This window comes from Pholcus phalangioides, unplaced genomic scaffold, assembly GCF_987345545.1.
Source record: "Pholcus phalangioides strain wild (caught in Gottingen) unplaced genomic scaffold, Ppha-v1.0 ptg000004l_1, whole genome shotgun sequence".
NCBI classification, from domain to species: domain Eukaryota; kingdom Metazoa; phylum Arthropoda; class Arachnida; order Araneae; family Pholcidae; genus Pholcus; species Pholcus phalangioides.
Window position 1 is genome coordinate 13,253,965 of NW_028301597.1, and position 18,523 is coordinate 13,272,487.

The 18,523-nt window shown below is 35.2% G+C and overlaps 1 protein-coding gene across 11 annotated transcripts in view; it reads left to right on the forward strand.

Moving 5' to 3' along the window:
• LOC149086559 (uncharacterized) overlaps positions 1 to 18,523 on the forward strand; it is a 135,189-nt gene that overhangs the window by 83,223 nt on the left and 33,443 nt on the right. For 9 of the 11 annotated variants that reach the window (XM_089256042.1, XM_089256046.1, XM_089256044.1 and 6 more), the window contains one exon: positions 17,980 to 18,198. In XM_089256042.1, coding sequence (XP_089112168.1) covers positions 17,980 to 18,198 — 219 coding nt within the window. Of the gene's footprint in view, positions 1 to 6,863; positions 7,232 to 17,979; positions 18,199 to 18,523 lie in introns of those variants that run through there. The other 2 variants (XM_089230919.1, XM_089230920.1) reach the window with 1 other exon arrangement.

Genomic DNA, 18,523 nt, shown 5'->3' on the forward strand with positions numbered 1-18,523 from the left:
GCCTAGAAACAAGGAAAGCCCTCTCAAGGTCACGCTCTTTCTCCGGTCGCCTTTTCAAGGTCATGTTTTCCGGTATCCAACCAACAACTTCTATAGATAAGATTACTCATCTATGGGGGAGGGGGTGGTGGTGTTGGGCCAACAATGCATGCTTAAAAAAAAGATCAATGGCTTTCTATTACGACTAGGGTCATAACTGATAAGAATTTTGTCGCATAGCAGTCGCAAAAGTTCGTTTTTTACGACGTAATTTTCACGAAGGGTTCGTTTTCTGGAATTTTGTGATGGATCCGTTTATTATCGTCCAAATTTTGTGAAACATCCTTTTTTTAGCCCCAGAATTTTGTGAAGGGTCCGTTTTCCGGACCCAAATTCCGGCTGGACAGACCCCTGATTATTATTATTGAAATCATGCCCTTCTTTACAGATCTTTACCATAACTATAAATTTGTATATGCATATGAGAGAGTTGGAGAGAAGGCAAACTCAAGACTTAATGGTGGGTGATCGAATTGATGTATCATTCACTCACCATTTATAAGAGTATTACGACAGCAGACGTGTGCCAACATTTCATTTGGATGGAGGCTGTCAGTTGTAATGTATATGCTGACTGTTCTAGGGGTGGGGTTCAGGCAATGTTACCACTAACAACCCATAATTATCATTTCCCTTCCCCCTATTGCGCCTTGCCGTTAGGATCTTGTATAACGGCTGGTTCCAGCTTGTTGCTGCTTTGGAGAAAAAAAAGCAGGTGATGCCTAATGAGAAAGGTGTAGTATCTAGTTCCATCCTCAGGACATGGCCAGTTTGTAGAAGGCCTGGCAGGGTGGAAAAAGAAAGCAAAAGCCAGATGTATTTATTACTCCAACATTGAAGGATTGGACACATCTCACTTCCCATCTCAGAGATATCAAAGCATTTATTAATCCACCAAGAGCACCCCAACTGGTAGATTTACAATGGCATTTTCTGGTTTTTTTTCACCCATGCAGTAGCTGCTGTACAAGATCCCAGAAGCTAGGATCCTAGAAATCTAGAATTTCAGCCTCCACCCAAGACCTCATTTCTGCCCAGAAGACCAAATATCTTTCTCATTCATTATCCCATTATCTAAAAACAAATCGCACAAAGTTTTTGAGCTACCTTAGACCTGAATCCATCGGTCTCACTTCTCTCAATTTCAAATAAAGATATATCCTCTCCTTCAGAGATGGCTGCCAAGTTCAACTTCGCGTTCTGCTCGGTTTTCTCAATAGACTCCTCCCCTTCTCAATACCCATTTATTGACTCGATTCACAACTTTCCTCCTATTTTTTTTCTCTAAAGACTGTATTTTAAAATTATTGATAAAATTAAAACCTCTTATTCTGTAGGCTCAAATGGCATCCCAAATTACATTCTTAAATTCTTTGCTGATGAAGTCCCTGACTATCTTTTAATTTTGTTCAGTGTTTGCCTAAATACTTCTGTCCTCCCCAATGACTGCAAACCAATAAAATTATTCCAATTATAAATCAGGCCTACTTTCTGATCCCCTCAACTTTAGGCCAATAGCAATCACTTCTTTCTATTGTAAAAGTTTTGAGCACATTGTAGCAAAAGAAAGCCATGCCCACTTAGACGCCATCAACTTTATTTTCCTCAATCAACACAGTTTTAGAAAAGCCCTTTCTACTACCTCTCAACTGGCCCTCTTCTTCCTCCCCAACCTCTCGGGAGCCATCGATAAAACGCTTGAAACTGATGTAATTTTTCTTGATTTCTCTAAAGCTTACGATAAAGTTCCCTATGACAAACTTCTTAAACTCTCAAGTCTTGGCCTCAGCATGCAATTGCTTAAATGGGTGGAGGCTTTCCTAAAGTATCATATACAGTTTGTCCATTTTAAAGATCATAATCCCCATCAGCCTCCGTAATGTCTGGTACCCCTCAGGGATCGGTCCTCTCCCTGTTATTCTTGATTCACATTAATGACCTCCAACTGCACCACTAGATACTTTGCTATCTACCGCATCATTCGCCAACTGTCTGATCAAGAACTTCTCCATAATAATCTGGCTTATATCTTGGACTGGTGTTCATTATGACAGATGCGTATCAATATTTCAAAAACAGTTTTCATGACAATTACCGTAAATTACTTCCTCTTGAATACTTTTACTCAATCAATAATTTAACCATATCTCATGTTTCTGAAATTAAATACCTCTTCATCATGATCTCAGCTGACCTACATTGGAACAAACATGTTGATTACGTCTTCCAGAGAGAAATGTCTCAACAAACATTTTTTCCACATTCCACTCGGGATATCAGACTGCTCTGCTACCAAACTTGCATCTCTCCCATGCTCCCCTACGCTGCTGAAATCTTGGACCCCTACACCTCCACTAACAGAGAAAAACTCTAATCAATCCAAAATAAATCCACCCACTTCATCCACAACTGCTGGTCATCCTTTGTCTCCATATTAGAATTTGAAAACGAACTTAATCTCCTCCCCCTTGCTACTATTCGTCATATTTCTCTATTAACCCTGTTTTATAAGATCTATCATGGCGATCTTAACTGATACTTCCGGTATTCCAGCCAAACCATCCTACATCTCCAGAAGACTTGACCATACCTTTAAAATAAAACCAGTTTTTGCTTCCACTGACTATTTCAAATACAGCTTCTTTTTCCTCATACCATTGGAGAATGGAACAAACTCCCCAGTTCTATTGTCAACTCCCCCACTGTCGCTAGTTTTTTGTCTAATATCAAACAATATGTCTCATTCAACCACATTCTCTAATATAGGCCCTTAGGGCCAACAATATTGTATAAATAAATATTCCCTAAAATCTTTCAACAAAACACTGCGCTTAACATGTTGCTTCAAAATATTTTAAACTATTGAATTAATGAATGCCAGTTGCATATTATGTTGGTTATATATCCTCAGTAAATTGCCATTGTCACCAAAAATGATGCAAAGGTAAGCAATGCTGCCAATTATTGCTAAAATTGTCAACAAATCGCCATAGGTATAACATCAAGTGGCATTGCATTGAAGCAAGTAGATTTGAAGGAGTTCTATGAGAAAAAAATGTTGACATTACAATATTTAGTCATAATTATCATAATATATATATTTATACAATAATTGCCACGTTTTTAAGACAAATAAATTCAATTGGTCGAATGGTCGACGCGTTTCGGCTCTTCAATGGAGAGCCGTCATCAGGACCTCGTGGTCAGAAATCACACGAATGAAGAGTGATGTTTACGTCTGGTCGTCCGAAGAGTTCGCCTTTGTATTTGCTGCGTCCGAGTGGTCTTTGGATGCGAATTGGGGAGCCATCTGTTGTAAAGTGTTGAAAGTTTTTTCACGACTGAGGTTAATAAAGCCTGCCCAAGCTGACGAAATAGGTGGTGTGTTTCTTCCATCATTAACGAGGAAATTCTGGCATGTTCTGATGAAGTATCCCTCGAGAAAATTCAATTCCGAATTGTGTGTTGCTTTTTTAAAAACAAATGCTTTGTCAAAATCAAAATGATGTGAATGTTGCCAACAGTGTTGGCACATTAATTCGGCTATTGCCCAACACTGTTGGCAACATTCACATCATTTTGATTTTGACAAAGCATTTGATTTTGACAAAGCAAATGCTTTGTCAAAATCAAAATGATGTGAATGTTGCCAACAGTGTTGGGCAATAGCCGAATTAACAGTGTTGGCACATTAATTCGGCTATTGCCCAACACTGTTGGCAACATTCACATCATTTTGATTTTGACAAAGCATTTGATTTTGACAAAGCAAATGCTTTGTCAAAATCAAAATGATGTGAATGTTGCCAACAGTGTTGGGCAATAGCCGAATTAATGTGCCAACACTGTTGGCAACATTCACATCATTTTGATTTTGACAAAGCATTTGTTTTTAAAAAAGCAACACACAATTCGGAATTGAATTTTCTCGAGGGATACTTCATCAGAACATGCCAGAATTTCCTCGTTAATGATGGAAGAAACACACCACCTATTTCGTCAGCTTGGGCAGGCTTTATTAACCTCAGTCGTGAAAAAACTTTCAACACTTTACAACAGATGGCTCCCCAATTCGCATCCAAAGACCACTCGGACGCAGCAAATACAAAGGCGAACTCTTCGGACGACCAGACGTAAACATCACTCTTCATTCGTGTGATTTCTGACCACGAGGTCCTGATGACGGCTCTCCATTGAAGAGCCGAAACGCGTCGACCATTCGACCAATTGAATTTATTTGTCTTAAAAACGTGGCAATTTTTGTATAAATTAAAACCAGGCAAAGTTACTCATTTTTTGTGATAATATCATAATATAGTTCATAGGATTAGGAAAATAATTTTAATACTTAATTTCAGTAAAGAATAAAAATTTCAATAGACTCTGTTGAAAATATATTGAAAATAATGGGAAATTTTCATGAAAAAGTTAGGATGGCCAAAATTACATGAAAATATGGGAATGTCCCAGGAAATACAGATCATATAGTCACCCTAGATATATGATTACATGCTTTCTAGTTTTTTATCGAAGGTAAATTTCAATATTGTTTCATGCATAAGATGATTTCTGCTTAAATGTTATCTGCATACTAAACTACAATGGCTTTTTTAAAAAGTAATGTCAAGTTCTAAAACATTGTCTACAAGTTGAAATGAGAATTATAATTGTTTTAAAAAATTATATCTATGTATATAAAATTGATTTTCTGTGTGTGTTTGTGTGTATATTCTCTATACAAATCTACAATTTCAGATCGATCATCGCCAAATTTTGCATATGTACCAAACAGGGCCTGACTTGAACGATAGGCTACTTTAAAAGTTTGTCAAAATTGGGCAAATGCTCGAAATAGGCAAAAAACGGTTAGGCAACAATGGTTCTTGGGCCTCAACAATCACTTTCAAAATATTTATTTTAGTTACCATGGTCCGCTAGCAATTTGTTTCAGACATGTATATGCCTTTACAATGGTTGTCACTTCTTCAATTCCGCCAGCATATGTATAATAGTTTATGCCTTTATAATGGTTTGCCACATTTTCAATCCTTCCAGTAATGAGGTTTTTTGAATAGATGTCAGAATCATCATCACTTTGAGGGTCAGGCAAAGGATAAATCAGTGTTAAAATTGCCCGTTTTAGTGTAGAAATGCAGAAATTTAGTGGCATTTTCTGCCACATCAATAATTTTAAAAATTGAATTGAATTTTTGAATTATTGAGTTTGCTTATATATATACGAAGTCCAGGAGATTAAATATGAAGTAATTAGCTGGACCTACTTTTGAGTTAGATATCCATGCAATAACATTGATTTCTACTTTTTATTTATATCCCCTCAAGCATGAAAATTAATGTCTCCATATTGTCTTTTAATATTCAACTGCATAAATTCATATAGTTTAGATTGTCTTAAAATTAATTATGGGCCCGTAAAGTACATTGAAAAAATTCCACACACAGCTTTAATTAAGCATTTTTTGAAGCAGAACAGCCAGATGGATAACTTGAAGTTCAAGGGGTGGAGGGGAATCGAAATACCTAGCACCCATTAAAAAGAAAAAACTATTCATTTCTGTTTCTTTCATGATCACCATATTCGTCAACTTGGACACGGTTTGTATGTCCCTTAAAGAAAGAGGAAGATATCACATTATCCACAAAAAGCCTCATTGAAGAAAACCTGAGCAGTGCCGGGTATCGCAGCTAATTTTTAATAAATTAGCATTTCAAACTCAAAACTAAAAATGAGTAAATGTTGAATGTAAATTGATAAAATTCAAGTAATTCAATTTTTTTTTTTGAAAAATCACAATTTTTATCAACGGCAATATGAGTGTCCCAGAATTGCCAACTGCTACGGATTGTCCGTAATTTCTATGGACTTCCACAATGAACTATGGAGCTATGGACGACACTCTCAATACTACGGAAATCAAATCTGAGTTTCTTATGGTGTTTTACTTATTTTTATAAAATTGCACCAATCTTTACCGTAATGATGAATTCGTATACGAATGTGAGAGAGTTCGAGGGAAGACAAACTCGGGGCCAATCTGTTTTGTCTGTGTGTGAAAGGCAATCTTTAAAGCTACATCGATACCCATGGCTCTAAAAACACTTTCCATAGCAGAAAGCCTCAGCGCAAAGCTTGTGACAACACTGAAGTCGTCAATTTCACCTATAGTCATCGCACATACTGCGAAAAAGGGTCAAGATTTCACATGCGTTGCCGTGCTTTATCCAATGGCTGCAAGTGAAATGGACGACTTCAGTGACGTGAAAGCTTCGCGCAAAGGCTTTCTGCTATAGAAGGTGTTGGCTTTACTCAATGCCCACATGCGCAAAAACCTGTTTTTCGTCAAAACCGCTCCAGGATGTGGACTAAAAACAGGTTTATAAATGGTTTAGCTCAACGGGTCCGGTCCTGGCTGCATTGGCATAGGTGCCAGTAGGCGCTCTGATACGACCTCCAAATGTAATGTATCGCCCCTTTGGTTCTCACGTTACGTGTTTCTGATGTCTCGATAACCGCCCCACCCCCACAGTTAACTAGCTGATGCTAGAGATCCTTCCCCCCAGGCAAAGACCCGTTGTGTCCGAATGACTTTTTGTTTTTATGTTCAATGTATGTGATTATTCATTGTAAAGAAGTGTTTTTAATTACCTTGTTGAATTGGCAGAGGGCCACAGACTTCTGGTTACATTTTACGCTGATTACGTATAATCCATTGTCTTGGTATCACCCTCAATAATGGCTGTTATTGTGTCGAAATATGCAAATCAACGGATTGACGTCATAGTTTTCCCTATGTACTACCTAGGTCTTCAATGTTGTGCTGATGATCGTTAACATGTTTCATCGATGGATGTGATTCAACAAATTTTTAACAAATTGTGCAACTTCGGAAAGGTGCTCCGACTCCTTTAGTTTCATGAGGTGAGCTTTCTCGAGTGGTCAACATCATCCACCTCACTTGAAAACGGGACACTTCATTCTCGACGTAGGACTTATGAGTTGTTCTAAAATGTCTCGCTGATAGTAGGAGTTGATCCTCGGCTGTATTGGGTGAGACCTTTCTTGTTATTTTGCAAATCGGAGTGTAGTTGTCAATTTCAGAACTAACATGGTTTTTTTTTAACTCTGACATGTAACATGTTTAAAATTTGTTGTAACAATAAATATTTTGATCTGGAACTTGCCTAGTTCACTTATTATTGTCTGTTGAATTAATTGGAACCTTGAATCACAGGATTGTAGCACATAAAAATGCTACAGAAACAACATTCCAGAGTTGCTGAGTCTCTTAATAGTTGATGAATGTTCAATGCAATCCCCATCTGCATACGCCCTGGGGCTCGTATATATGGACGTCTAGCAACCCTAGAGCCTCATCCACATTTTCTTGATCTCAGAGCTGAGATCCTATGGCAAATATGATGAAACATTCTTTCTGACACAAGTCCCGCGAGTTCGACCATGCACTATGCAAATGAAGCCAGGTCCAGACCCGTCGCGCTGAATCATTCAGAACCTGTTTATAGTCCACATTGTGGGGCAGTTCCAATGCGGCTGAGATGCTGTATTTAATGAACTTTGAATTAACATTAAAAAAAAAAGAAGTGATTATTTTTTATTGTACTATGATTATGTTGGCCTGGGGGTGGGGGCAGGGTTGGCGCAGTATCTACCACTGATGGTTTTACCATAATTTTTACCGTCTCGATAAAAGCATGTTTTTACCACCCAGAGAAAAACTTGTGGTTTTTACCACCTTCAGGGAAAAAATTACTGTTTCTATAATTATTTTTTTAAAAAATTATATACTTTTTCTTAAAAAAATGCATAATTCTGATATAATGTTGTGCGAATACATAACACTAAAATTATTATGTTCTTACTAGCATGCATATTAAAGTTGGGGTTTTGGACAAGAAACATGAGATAAACTGTCCAAAACCTCCAAGTTTCAAAATGTTACGTGGAAGCATATCGATTTTTTTTCACAGTACTATATATTTTTTATAGCATATAAAAAAAAGTACTTGCAGAATAAAAACCTGTAACTAAATCAAAAAATCTTTGTAAGGGTGTCATTTGATTTTTGTTTTTTTAAGTTGGCAGTTTCATCAACTTGATGGTTTTCTATTGGAAATCTAATGGTAAATTAATATCCCTCATTATATCATATAACTCACTGTGTTTAAATACACTCAATTTTTTATTTTATTATAAATGTTATTTTTACTTCCCATCTTATTTTTCATGTATAATTATGAAGCAGGTACTGTATTTAGGACAGTGCTTGTCCAAAACTCTGCTGAATCTGTTCTGGCAGATTAAGCAGAATATTTCCTTCAGAAAATGCATTATATTGAAGGTACTGAATCATTATTCTGTTTGTCAATTTTTTCATAAATTTTTTTTTTGAGGTATATTAAAATAATAACGTGAATTTTGCAATATGTATTATAGCGCATAAAGGAAACAAATCCATATTTAAGGTAATCATTTGCGTAAGGAGAAAATTCCAGAAATCTGTTTCAATTTTAAATATCAAACTTTGAAAGGGAGGGTCCTGTCGATTTTTTTCATAAAAAAATTTTTCGAGGTATATTCGCAGATGATGTGAAGCTAATGGGGGTAATCGGGAATGGAAGCGATAGGGAGTTGCTCCAGACCAACTTAAACAGGATTGCAGCATAGGCAAATGAATGGAACATGACGTTTAGCATAGATAAGTGCATGGTCGCTCATTTTGGTTTGAACAACCCACGGTTCTCTTACGAGTTGAATGGTGTCACTATCCCGGATTCAACTAGGGTCACGGATTTGGGAATTCTCATTGACGAGCGACTTAGGTTTTCTGAACATTGTTCAGTGGTGGTCAAAAAAGTGAATAGAATGCTTGGTCTCATTTTCAAAAAGGTCTCTTCGCGTTCTCCTAAAGTCATTCTTCCGCTTTTTTGAGGCTTAGTTCGTCCTGGACTGGAGTATGCTGTAAGGTTTTGGAGACCATACCTACAGAGGGACATAGACTTGGTTGAAGGGGTGCACAGAAGAGCTATGTTATGAAGAGAGACTTCATTTTTTGAATATGTTTACATTGGATGAACGCAGGTGTCGAAGAGATATGATCGAAGTGTTTAAAACTTTCAATGGGATGGATAGGATGGATCATGAACTTTTAGTACACCGCCAATTGACTGCTTTTACAAGGGGACACCAGTATCGATTGGTGAGGGACAATGCAAGGCTATGGTGTCGCAGGGAATTTTTCTCTAATAGGGTTGTTAATAAATGGAATAGCTTAGCCCCGGAGGTAGTAAATTGTAACACAATTGACACGTTTAAAAAGAAGTACAATAAACATGGTGGGGTAAATTGAGAAGCTATCAATTCTTAGAATAAGACAACCATAAGTATTCTTTATGGGCATTGTATAATATTTTATCATGTGTATATATTGTTTATAATTTGTGTTAATTGCATTTTTAATTGGGTTGCTGTATTTTTTAAATATATGACAACCATATTTTTATGGGCATCTTTTTATCAGCCACCTCGTTGGGCATTTTGCCTGTTGTGGCGTTGTATTTGTATTATAATGTTTAACGCACATTGTTCAATTTTGACTTCTCAAATGAGTTTTTTTTCCCCCCCTTTAAGTGAGCTTTCTATTCTACATTCTCAATTTTGAATTTAAAAAATTGATTTTAAATGAAGGAAAATATCTGAACAAAATGAGGCCACTAGCATCTGCACGTGACTAACTGAACACAATTTGACAAACACAGATTATGCCTATATGATGACAAAAGACTTGTTAATTTGACAAAGACCCAAAATTTTTGTTAAATTTCAATTTTTGCTCTTATGAGGCTAGATTCTAATATTTATTTGAATATACTTTAAATACAAGCTATATATACAATGCTATCACATAGTGGACAGCAGTCAGAAAAAAACACTGGAAGAATAAGGCTTATCAAATGACACTCCTTAACACAGTTTTTTATTTTCGTGTCCCACAAGTTATGCATCAATTGAAAGAATATTTTCAAATTTTGTGATCTCAGAAATCATCCTAGCACAGATAGAGCAGCTAAATAAGTGATGTGCTATCGAATGTTAAGAAGCACAGCTGAGCTTGGTTATTAGTGTTCAGTTATTACATAAGTTTAATTTCATTCTGTAGTGCATTTATTGCATCTATTGCATTTTTCTAATTTTCATGTAACATTTTTATTACATTCTTGTACCTTCCGTGTTTCAATAAATCTAATTAATCTCAAGACAGTTCAGTTTTCAAGTGCGATGCCTTAGCTTGATACGCTGAGAGAAAGACATCAGTCATACAACCCTCTCGCATCGCGAGGATCCGGGTTCAAACCCCACCGGCGCTACAGTGGTGGTCGGCTGAAGTTGGTTTTCTGTGGTTCCCAACTTCAAGGTGCAATGCGAGCTGATCTTCCCGTTAAAAAGTCTCGCACAGAGAGCAACAGGCCTACAATGTTACAAATATTCAATCATTACACTTCACTCACAACTTCAAGTATAGATGGCAGCACTGAAATATCAGACACAATACTAGCTACACACTCAGATTGTTACGTGCACTCACTTTGTTCCAGACTGCCACGAAGCTGGGCTGGAAGAGATCTCAGTTTTGGACAGAAGGGTTTACCAAACTGCCCAAAACCTTGCCAACCCTTATCAAAGTACAATATGCACATTTGATCTTATTCTTATAAATTTTCTCGCCATAAAGCAGGGCTCGACAAATCCTAGGCACCAGGTCGCCATGGTGACTAGAAAATCTGTATTGGCACAAAATTTTCTGATTTCATGACAGTGTGCCTTTGAGCACAGGGGATATATATTTGTAAAAGTCTGGGGAAAAAACACTATTAGGACGATTTCTCTTGAGCAAAAAATTATGCTTGGCTCCTTAGCAATTCGGCTAATGCATAAATATATATTTTTTTAAATTTGTCAAGCCCCCTGCCATAAAGATAGTCTTGTATTGTTATCATATGCAGATGGACTAAAAAAGAAAAGTATACACACTATAAATTCTAGTCAAAATATCTGTTTATATAAATAGCAGAGGCAGATTTGACTTTGTCACTTTCTTTCTATTTGAATTTTGCCGCTGTTCTGCTGTTTCAATTTGATATTTTTGACTACAAATTACGTAAATTCACCGTCCTGCACTACAGACTGCTTGGGGCCCCTTCCTCTGTAAATAACACCTCTGATAAATAGACATTTAAAAAATAATCTAATGAACTCTTAGTGATAATAAAATTGGGAAAAGAACAAAAATATTGATTACATCACTTATAATTAAAATTAGTTCGTAAAAAAAAATCGACGTGACACCCATATTAATCAATAATAGTTTTATGGTATAGAAATAGTCTGCAATAGCCTTTCTATATCTGTACTAAAAGTGATATACAGTGGAACCTTGATATAGCAATACTCTGCGGGCCAACAGGAAATATTGCTGTAGAGGAATTTATCGTTATTTCGAGTATCATTGTAGAGAGGTTTCACTGTACAAATAATCTTATGTAACGATCTTCTCTATACTGATAGTACTCTCTGGTCCTGATTCATAATGTTAATACTCTATTTATAATAATAGCTCCCTTATATATATTAACAATACATTTCTCTGGTCCCTTTGATTATAATTATATGGGCTTTTCACTGTAATATGTTTAAGTTATAAATTGTACTAAATGCAAATTATTAGAATTTATACATACAAAGAGGGGGGGGCTAAGAAAAAAAAGTGTTTTTACATCAACCTAATTCAAAGTGTGCTGCTGATGGAAATCCAAACATTGCTCGTGTTACAACAATTTCTGTTTCTACAATTCTTATTTTTCCTTATTTAATTAAGGGGCCGTTCGAGTATTACGTAAGCAATTTTTTAGCCATTTTTGACATTCTCCCCCCTCCTCTTGTCAGCAGAAGTCAGCAAAACATTGACACCCCCCCCCCTCCCCTTTCAGCAAAATTTCGTCATCAGCTCTGCCCCTCTGAATCCTAACTCATATTTTCATAAAGGGGTGGTTGATGACGTTAGCATTATCCAAACCCCCCCCCCCCCACTCTTGTCATCAAAAGTGAGCAAATCGGAAACACCCCTCCCATCGATGATGACGTAATACTTGAATGGCCCCTCAGGCTTTAATTTATTTGAATTTTTTAATGATTATTATCATATTAATCATTAGTTAACAAAAAAAACCAGTTACTCTGCATATTAATTATCAATACTAAGAGGCTAATTGTATTGTACAAAGTTTTTATAATTTTTACTGGTTAAGACCTAGTTTTTACCATGTCCTGGTAAAAACCCAACCCTGGGGCGGGGCATGGTAAAGCTGAATATTCATCACTACTGACAAGTTTTATGCCTATGTTGGCATGTCTGGTGTCCCCTTGAATTTTAAAATTTTGCCTGAATAGTCCTTGAATTTTTTAATTTTGCCTGAATAGTCCTTGAATTTTTTAATTTCAAAGAGTATGAACCATGCCTTTTCCTCTTTCTTTTCTTATGATAATTTTAATATTAATTAGAATACGGGTAATTCTCATCTAATAGTAGGATTCTTTTTTTTTGTAAGCCAAACTACCAATGGGTGAAAAGGGTTTTTTCCTGAAGACCTTACGTTTTTGAATTTCAAAAATTCAGTAGCAGATTGAGTTGTGGGATGATTTGATTTAAAATGATGCAGTGTAAAGTAGTTGGATCTCTGGTTTCCCAGCATTGAATTTTCCATTGGAAGTTTGGGACTTGTCATCCTTGACAGATTAAGAATCAAGGTTAACTCAATATTTTTTCTTCTACTCCTTTCCTCTACTACTCCTATCAACGCAAAATGGCTATCAAGTGACACTTTATTTTATTCAACTAAAGTAGTGGTTCTCAAACTTTTGTTACTCACAGGTTTTTTGCTTAATTAATGGTTCATCTGCAGCTCCTGAGAATAACTTGGTGAATAATTTTCTATATGAAAGAGCACTTCAAAGCATAAATAGAATGAAAAACTTCTTACCACAATTTAAAATTATGGAAATTTAACTAAAAACCCAAATTAAGGAGGAGAATTATCAGGGAGAGATGATATGAAACTAAACATGAAAAGAGAGTTTAAATGTAAATAATTTTATTTCAACATCAAATTTAAAAATATTATACTTGAACACTTAGTCTCTTATCTGTGTAATATGCAGTTTTGGAATCATAATTGCTTTGTTAATTACTTGATTCTTTAATATAAAATTAGACAACCGTAAGCATTCTTTATGGGCATTGCATAATATTTTATCATGTATATATATTGCTTTTAATTACATTTTTAATTGGGTTGCTATATTTTTTAAATATATGACATCTATATCTGTTACAGGTATCTTTTTCTCAGCCACCTCATAGGGCATTTTGCCTGTTGTGGCTTTGTATTTGTATAAAATGTTTTCATGATTTTTTTATTAAATATTATTGAAAATTAATAGTAGCATGATTCTTTCACTTGGGATTTAAATGTGTGTTGGATCCCCACACACAACACACATATAAGGGACCTGGGTTAAGACCTAGGTTTATCTTGGCAATTTTATACATATATATTCTTTCAAAAGTTTAATACAACAGCATGGAAAGTAGTGGGATCCTGGGAGAGAAACGCTACTCCTTAGTCATTTACCATTGTTCCCCTTCTGTTTGATTTTACAGCTCACTGTGACCCGCTGCTATACGTGATGTCAAATGAGCAAAAACTGGTTTTCCATCAAAATTGTTCTGCACTGTAGTCTAAAAACCGGATTTCAAGCGATTTAGCATGATAGGTTTGGGCCCAGCTTCATTTGCTTCTATAGTGCACAGTTGAGTTTGTGGAACTTCTTCCAGAAAGAATGTTTCATTGTATGTGCCACCATAAGAGCTCTGATACAAAGAAAACAGGAGAGGGCCTAGGGTTCCTAGACATCTATGTATACACCCACAAGGGCATATGCTAGGTAAGGTTGCATTGAATAATGAATTATTTCAGGATTGTGTGACCTTGCTTGAAGTTGTGAGAAGTTGCTTGGGGGCTCCTTAGTCATTAGATTCCAGTGCTTATGTGTATTCGAATGGAATTTCAATTAAAATTAAATATATATATAAATCAAATTTTTGACATATTTTTGTTGGATTTGTCCCAGGGGTTATCTCCCCCCCCCCCCCACCCACCCATAGCCAAGCTCAACAGTCATCACTACTGAGAGAGACTTCATGCCAATATTGGCATATAGGCAGTGTGCCTATGTGTAGATGAATGAAAGCACTGCAAATTAGTGTATTGTCCCAATATTGACGAAAATAGTGTCTCTTTTACTGCTGGCTTACAGATATACACTATATCTATGTTACTTGAATTTTTTTTTATTTATTTCAAATAATTACAAGAAAATAAAATATCATTCAAATGCAAGTACAAAACAACCAAGGAGACATTAGTCCCATACTGGTTGTTACAGTCAAAATGTTTGTGTATGTTAAAGATTACTACAATAAATTAAAATTCTTGACAGATAGAAAAATTATAATTAATGAAACAAAATTAAAAATATGTATTATAATGATAAGTGAAAAATAAACAACTGAAACAAAAGAAAATAAGAGAAAGGAAAGAGAAATGTAATTAAATTTAGCATAACAATAGGTGGTAGCAAGATATATATACAATTGGTGTGAATAATAAACATGTAATGGGGTTGAAGGTGCTGTAATGCTTATGCAGTATGAGAACATGAGTCAACATATGCGGAATACAATACTGTATATCCGTGCCAATGAAATGCATTAGCAATTGTCTAAATTTTTCTGAGCAAAAAGTTGGATATGTTAGTTGACAGAATTTTTTTCCTTTGTTCTATTTAATTCATACATTGAGTTGATAAAGCAGAGGGTGGGGGGATCAGAGTTATGTTTAAGCGAAAAAGTCTGAGGATGAAATTAAAAGTGGATCTCAATGTTTTTTTGAAACTCGAGAATGTAGTTGCCTCTTTAATCTCAATGGGAAGGGTATTATGAAATTTCGGAACGAGAAAACTGAAAAGTTTTTTGAGTATAGTTTTGTGAATCAAAGGTAGTGAATAAGTGTAATTAAGGTGAGCGGATGTGTGGGCTGAGTTTGAGGTTAAAATAAATTGATTGATTCTTAATTATCATTACTGATCTATAAAAATATAAGTAACGTAGAGGTAAGATCTGGAGTTGATGGAAGAGTTCGTGAGATGGAGTGTTATAATCAGATGTCAATAGCCTGATAATTTGTTTTTGTAGAGACAAAATAGGAATAACATTAGATACATAATCGCTTCCCCAGATGGAGAGACCATACAGTAAATGAGAATGAAACATTGAGTAATAGTAGGTTAGGAAAGGTTTTACTAACAATAGGTTTGAGATGATAAAACTTGTATAACATGAAACGCAATTTAGCTTCTAAATGGTTAACCCTCTGGCTGCTCATCCCGCGATTTCCACGGGCAACTCAAATGTAGCAAAATCTGCTCATCCCGCGATTTCCGCGGGCATGTGTTTTTCTCCCTTTATTGAGGAGCGCATCCCGTTTTTTCCCCTTTTAACCACTGAAATAAATTATATACAGTATTAGATGTTTCATTTATGTTTTGGCCAACAGATGTCGTTGGTTGTCCACTAAATTGCAGCATTTGAAGGCACGTGGTATTACTGCTCAAACTTCACTTTTTGAGTGAAAAAAATTAGGCAATTTTTGAAGCAATTTCGGTCCAAAAATTGAGCAGTCAGAGGGTTAATATGAGAAAGCCGTTTTAGATTCTGGTCAACATGAATACCAAGGTATTTTATCTTATACCAAGGTATTAGTAGTTTGTTCAAGACGTTGCCAATTACATGAATTATTATTAAAACAATTTGGTTCATGGAGTATTATGAGGTTCAAGAGGTGAAATATTACGTAAAGAGAAATGAATAAATTTCCTTTTAGAAATTTTTCACTTCAGATTATTAATAAACCAGTTTTTGAACTGTAATGAGATCACTATTAATTGTTGATAAGTGGTTGATAATCTGTTCCAGAGTAGAGAATGACAGTATCGTTGGCGAATGTAGTGATTTTACCATTTTAAGATTACATAAGTCATTAATGAAGATAATGAATAATAACGGACCTAATACAGATCCTTGTGGGAATCCACAGATAATATTCATTCAATTACTGAAATGAGCGTTACATTTCACTCTTTGATTTCTGTTAGTAAGATATGAGTGGAGAATGTTAAAACTGTTGCCTCTGATACAAGAATGCAATTTAGAGAGCAGAAGTCTGTGATCGACACTATCAAATGCTTTCCTAATATCTAAGAAAATGCTTTCAGTTTTTTGAGATAAATTTGTATTTTTATACACATATTCAGTAAAGTTTAAAAGTGCAGATTCATTGTTTCTTTTTGGTAGAAATTCATTCTGATTAGAGGAAAAGAATTCGCTGTGGTTTAAGAAAGAGTAAATCCTAATTTTGAGAATCATCTCGAAACTTTATAGGTGGAGGGTAGAATAGAAATAGGTCTATAATTGTTCAAGTCATTAGAATTTCCATTTTTGTAAATAGGAATAACTATTACTGATTTTAGAGATTCAGGAAATTCCCCCTTTTCAATACAGTTAAATTATTAATTAGAGTTGCCAAAATTTGAAGAATAGTGATAGGAAAACTTTTGAGGATATTTGTAGTTACACCATCAAAACAGGAAGCGCAGAATTTGGAAGTGATTTAATTATTTCTGATATTTCATACTGATCAGTCGGCATCAGAAAGATTAATTACAAAAAGGGAAGGAAAAAAGATTTCAGTCTTTTTTTCCCCCCATTATCAAAATGCAAACAAAAGATGGCTTCACCCACTAGCAGTTGATCTGATGGGTTGGAAACTAGAAATTTTTTTTTTTCCTAGTTTAACTTTAGGGCTAAATATCACAGTGCTGTACTTAACCACAGTGTGGTCATCATGCTGCAATCACATTCTGAGGATCCAGATTCAAATCCTGTTGACGGCACTGTGGTGATCAGCTGAAATTGGTTTTTCAACTTCGAGGCGTGAATGTAAACTGATCCCCCATTTGAAAAAGTCCCCCCACAGAGAGCAGGGAGACGTACAACATGATTCGAACCGATACCCGTTCACATGTGAAAATCAATATTACTTACATGAAAATTCAAGCATACATCATCTTCAATTCAACATATGGAAGACAGGTGGCAGCACCAACAAGAACATGAAACAATATATCTTTTTTTTAATATACAAATACCATAAATCAGGTATTTCTGTATTATATGTTAGATTTAGGTTTGTAAAATAATATAAATTTTAGCGCATGCAGTGACATGGTTTCCTCTATGCTCAAGCAAACCAGCCTGTAAAATGCTAGATGGGCTGGACTAACCTGATTATCAAGAATCTACTGTAATGATGTTTAAATTTTGTTATTTTTGAATGTTTATTTACATGCCATTTTTTTAAAATGTTGATACAATGTATTTTTTTCAAAAAGTGTTTGATAAAGGTGTACTTTACAATTTCACACTGTCTTTAGTTTATGGAAGAATAGATCAACTTTGCCCAAGAATATTCAGAAGTCATCAATGAATCAGGAATTTTGTATTTTTCGTGTATTTTCCTTATTCGTTGATAGCTTCTTAATAATCTATTTTTTTAATGAAAAAATAAAAATATTTTATTTTGGTCTTAACATAGTTAGGGACAGAATTCAAACCCCAGAAGTAGACAATAATACGACCATTTAAAATTGCAGCTGTATAAAAATTAAAATTGAATAGCTTCAATTATTTCGTGTAATTAATCATTTTTAATAATTTTTTGTATTAGTTCTCTTCTACTGAAGATGCTATGGATGTAATCAGAACACTCAGTGCTGAAGAAATTAATAGGCTGCCTACAAAAATCTTTCAGTGTTCGTCAATATGCAGCTCAAACTATGTGAAGGAGTGTCATGTTTGCATGGCTGATTTTCGGAATGGAGACTTACTTCGTGTGTTGCCATGCTTTCATGAGTTCCATATTACATGCATTGATCCCTGGTTAAATGTGAGTCTTTTCTTTTTTTTTTTTTTTTTCAAATCAAAGAATTTTCAAATTATGTTGCTTTAAAGTGTCTTGAATGTATTTTCTTTCATTTTGGATGTTAAAAACAGGAAAACCTTGTTACAAAGATAATATAATTATAAATTTCTCATAATATTCAGCATTCTGAATATTATGAGAAATTTATAATTATATTATCTTTGTAACAAGGTTTTCTTGCTTTTGAAATTTTCACGCCAGGGGCTCTTCCACCGAACTTATCCTGTTGCCGAGATCTCTTCCAGCGCAGCTTCGGGGCAGAGTATGGGACAAAGTGAATGCACCTAAC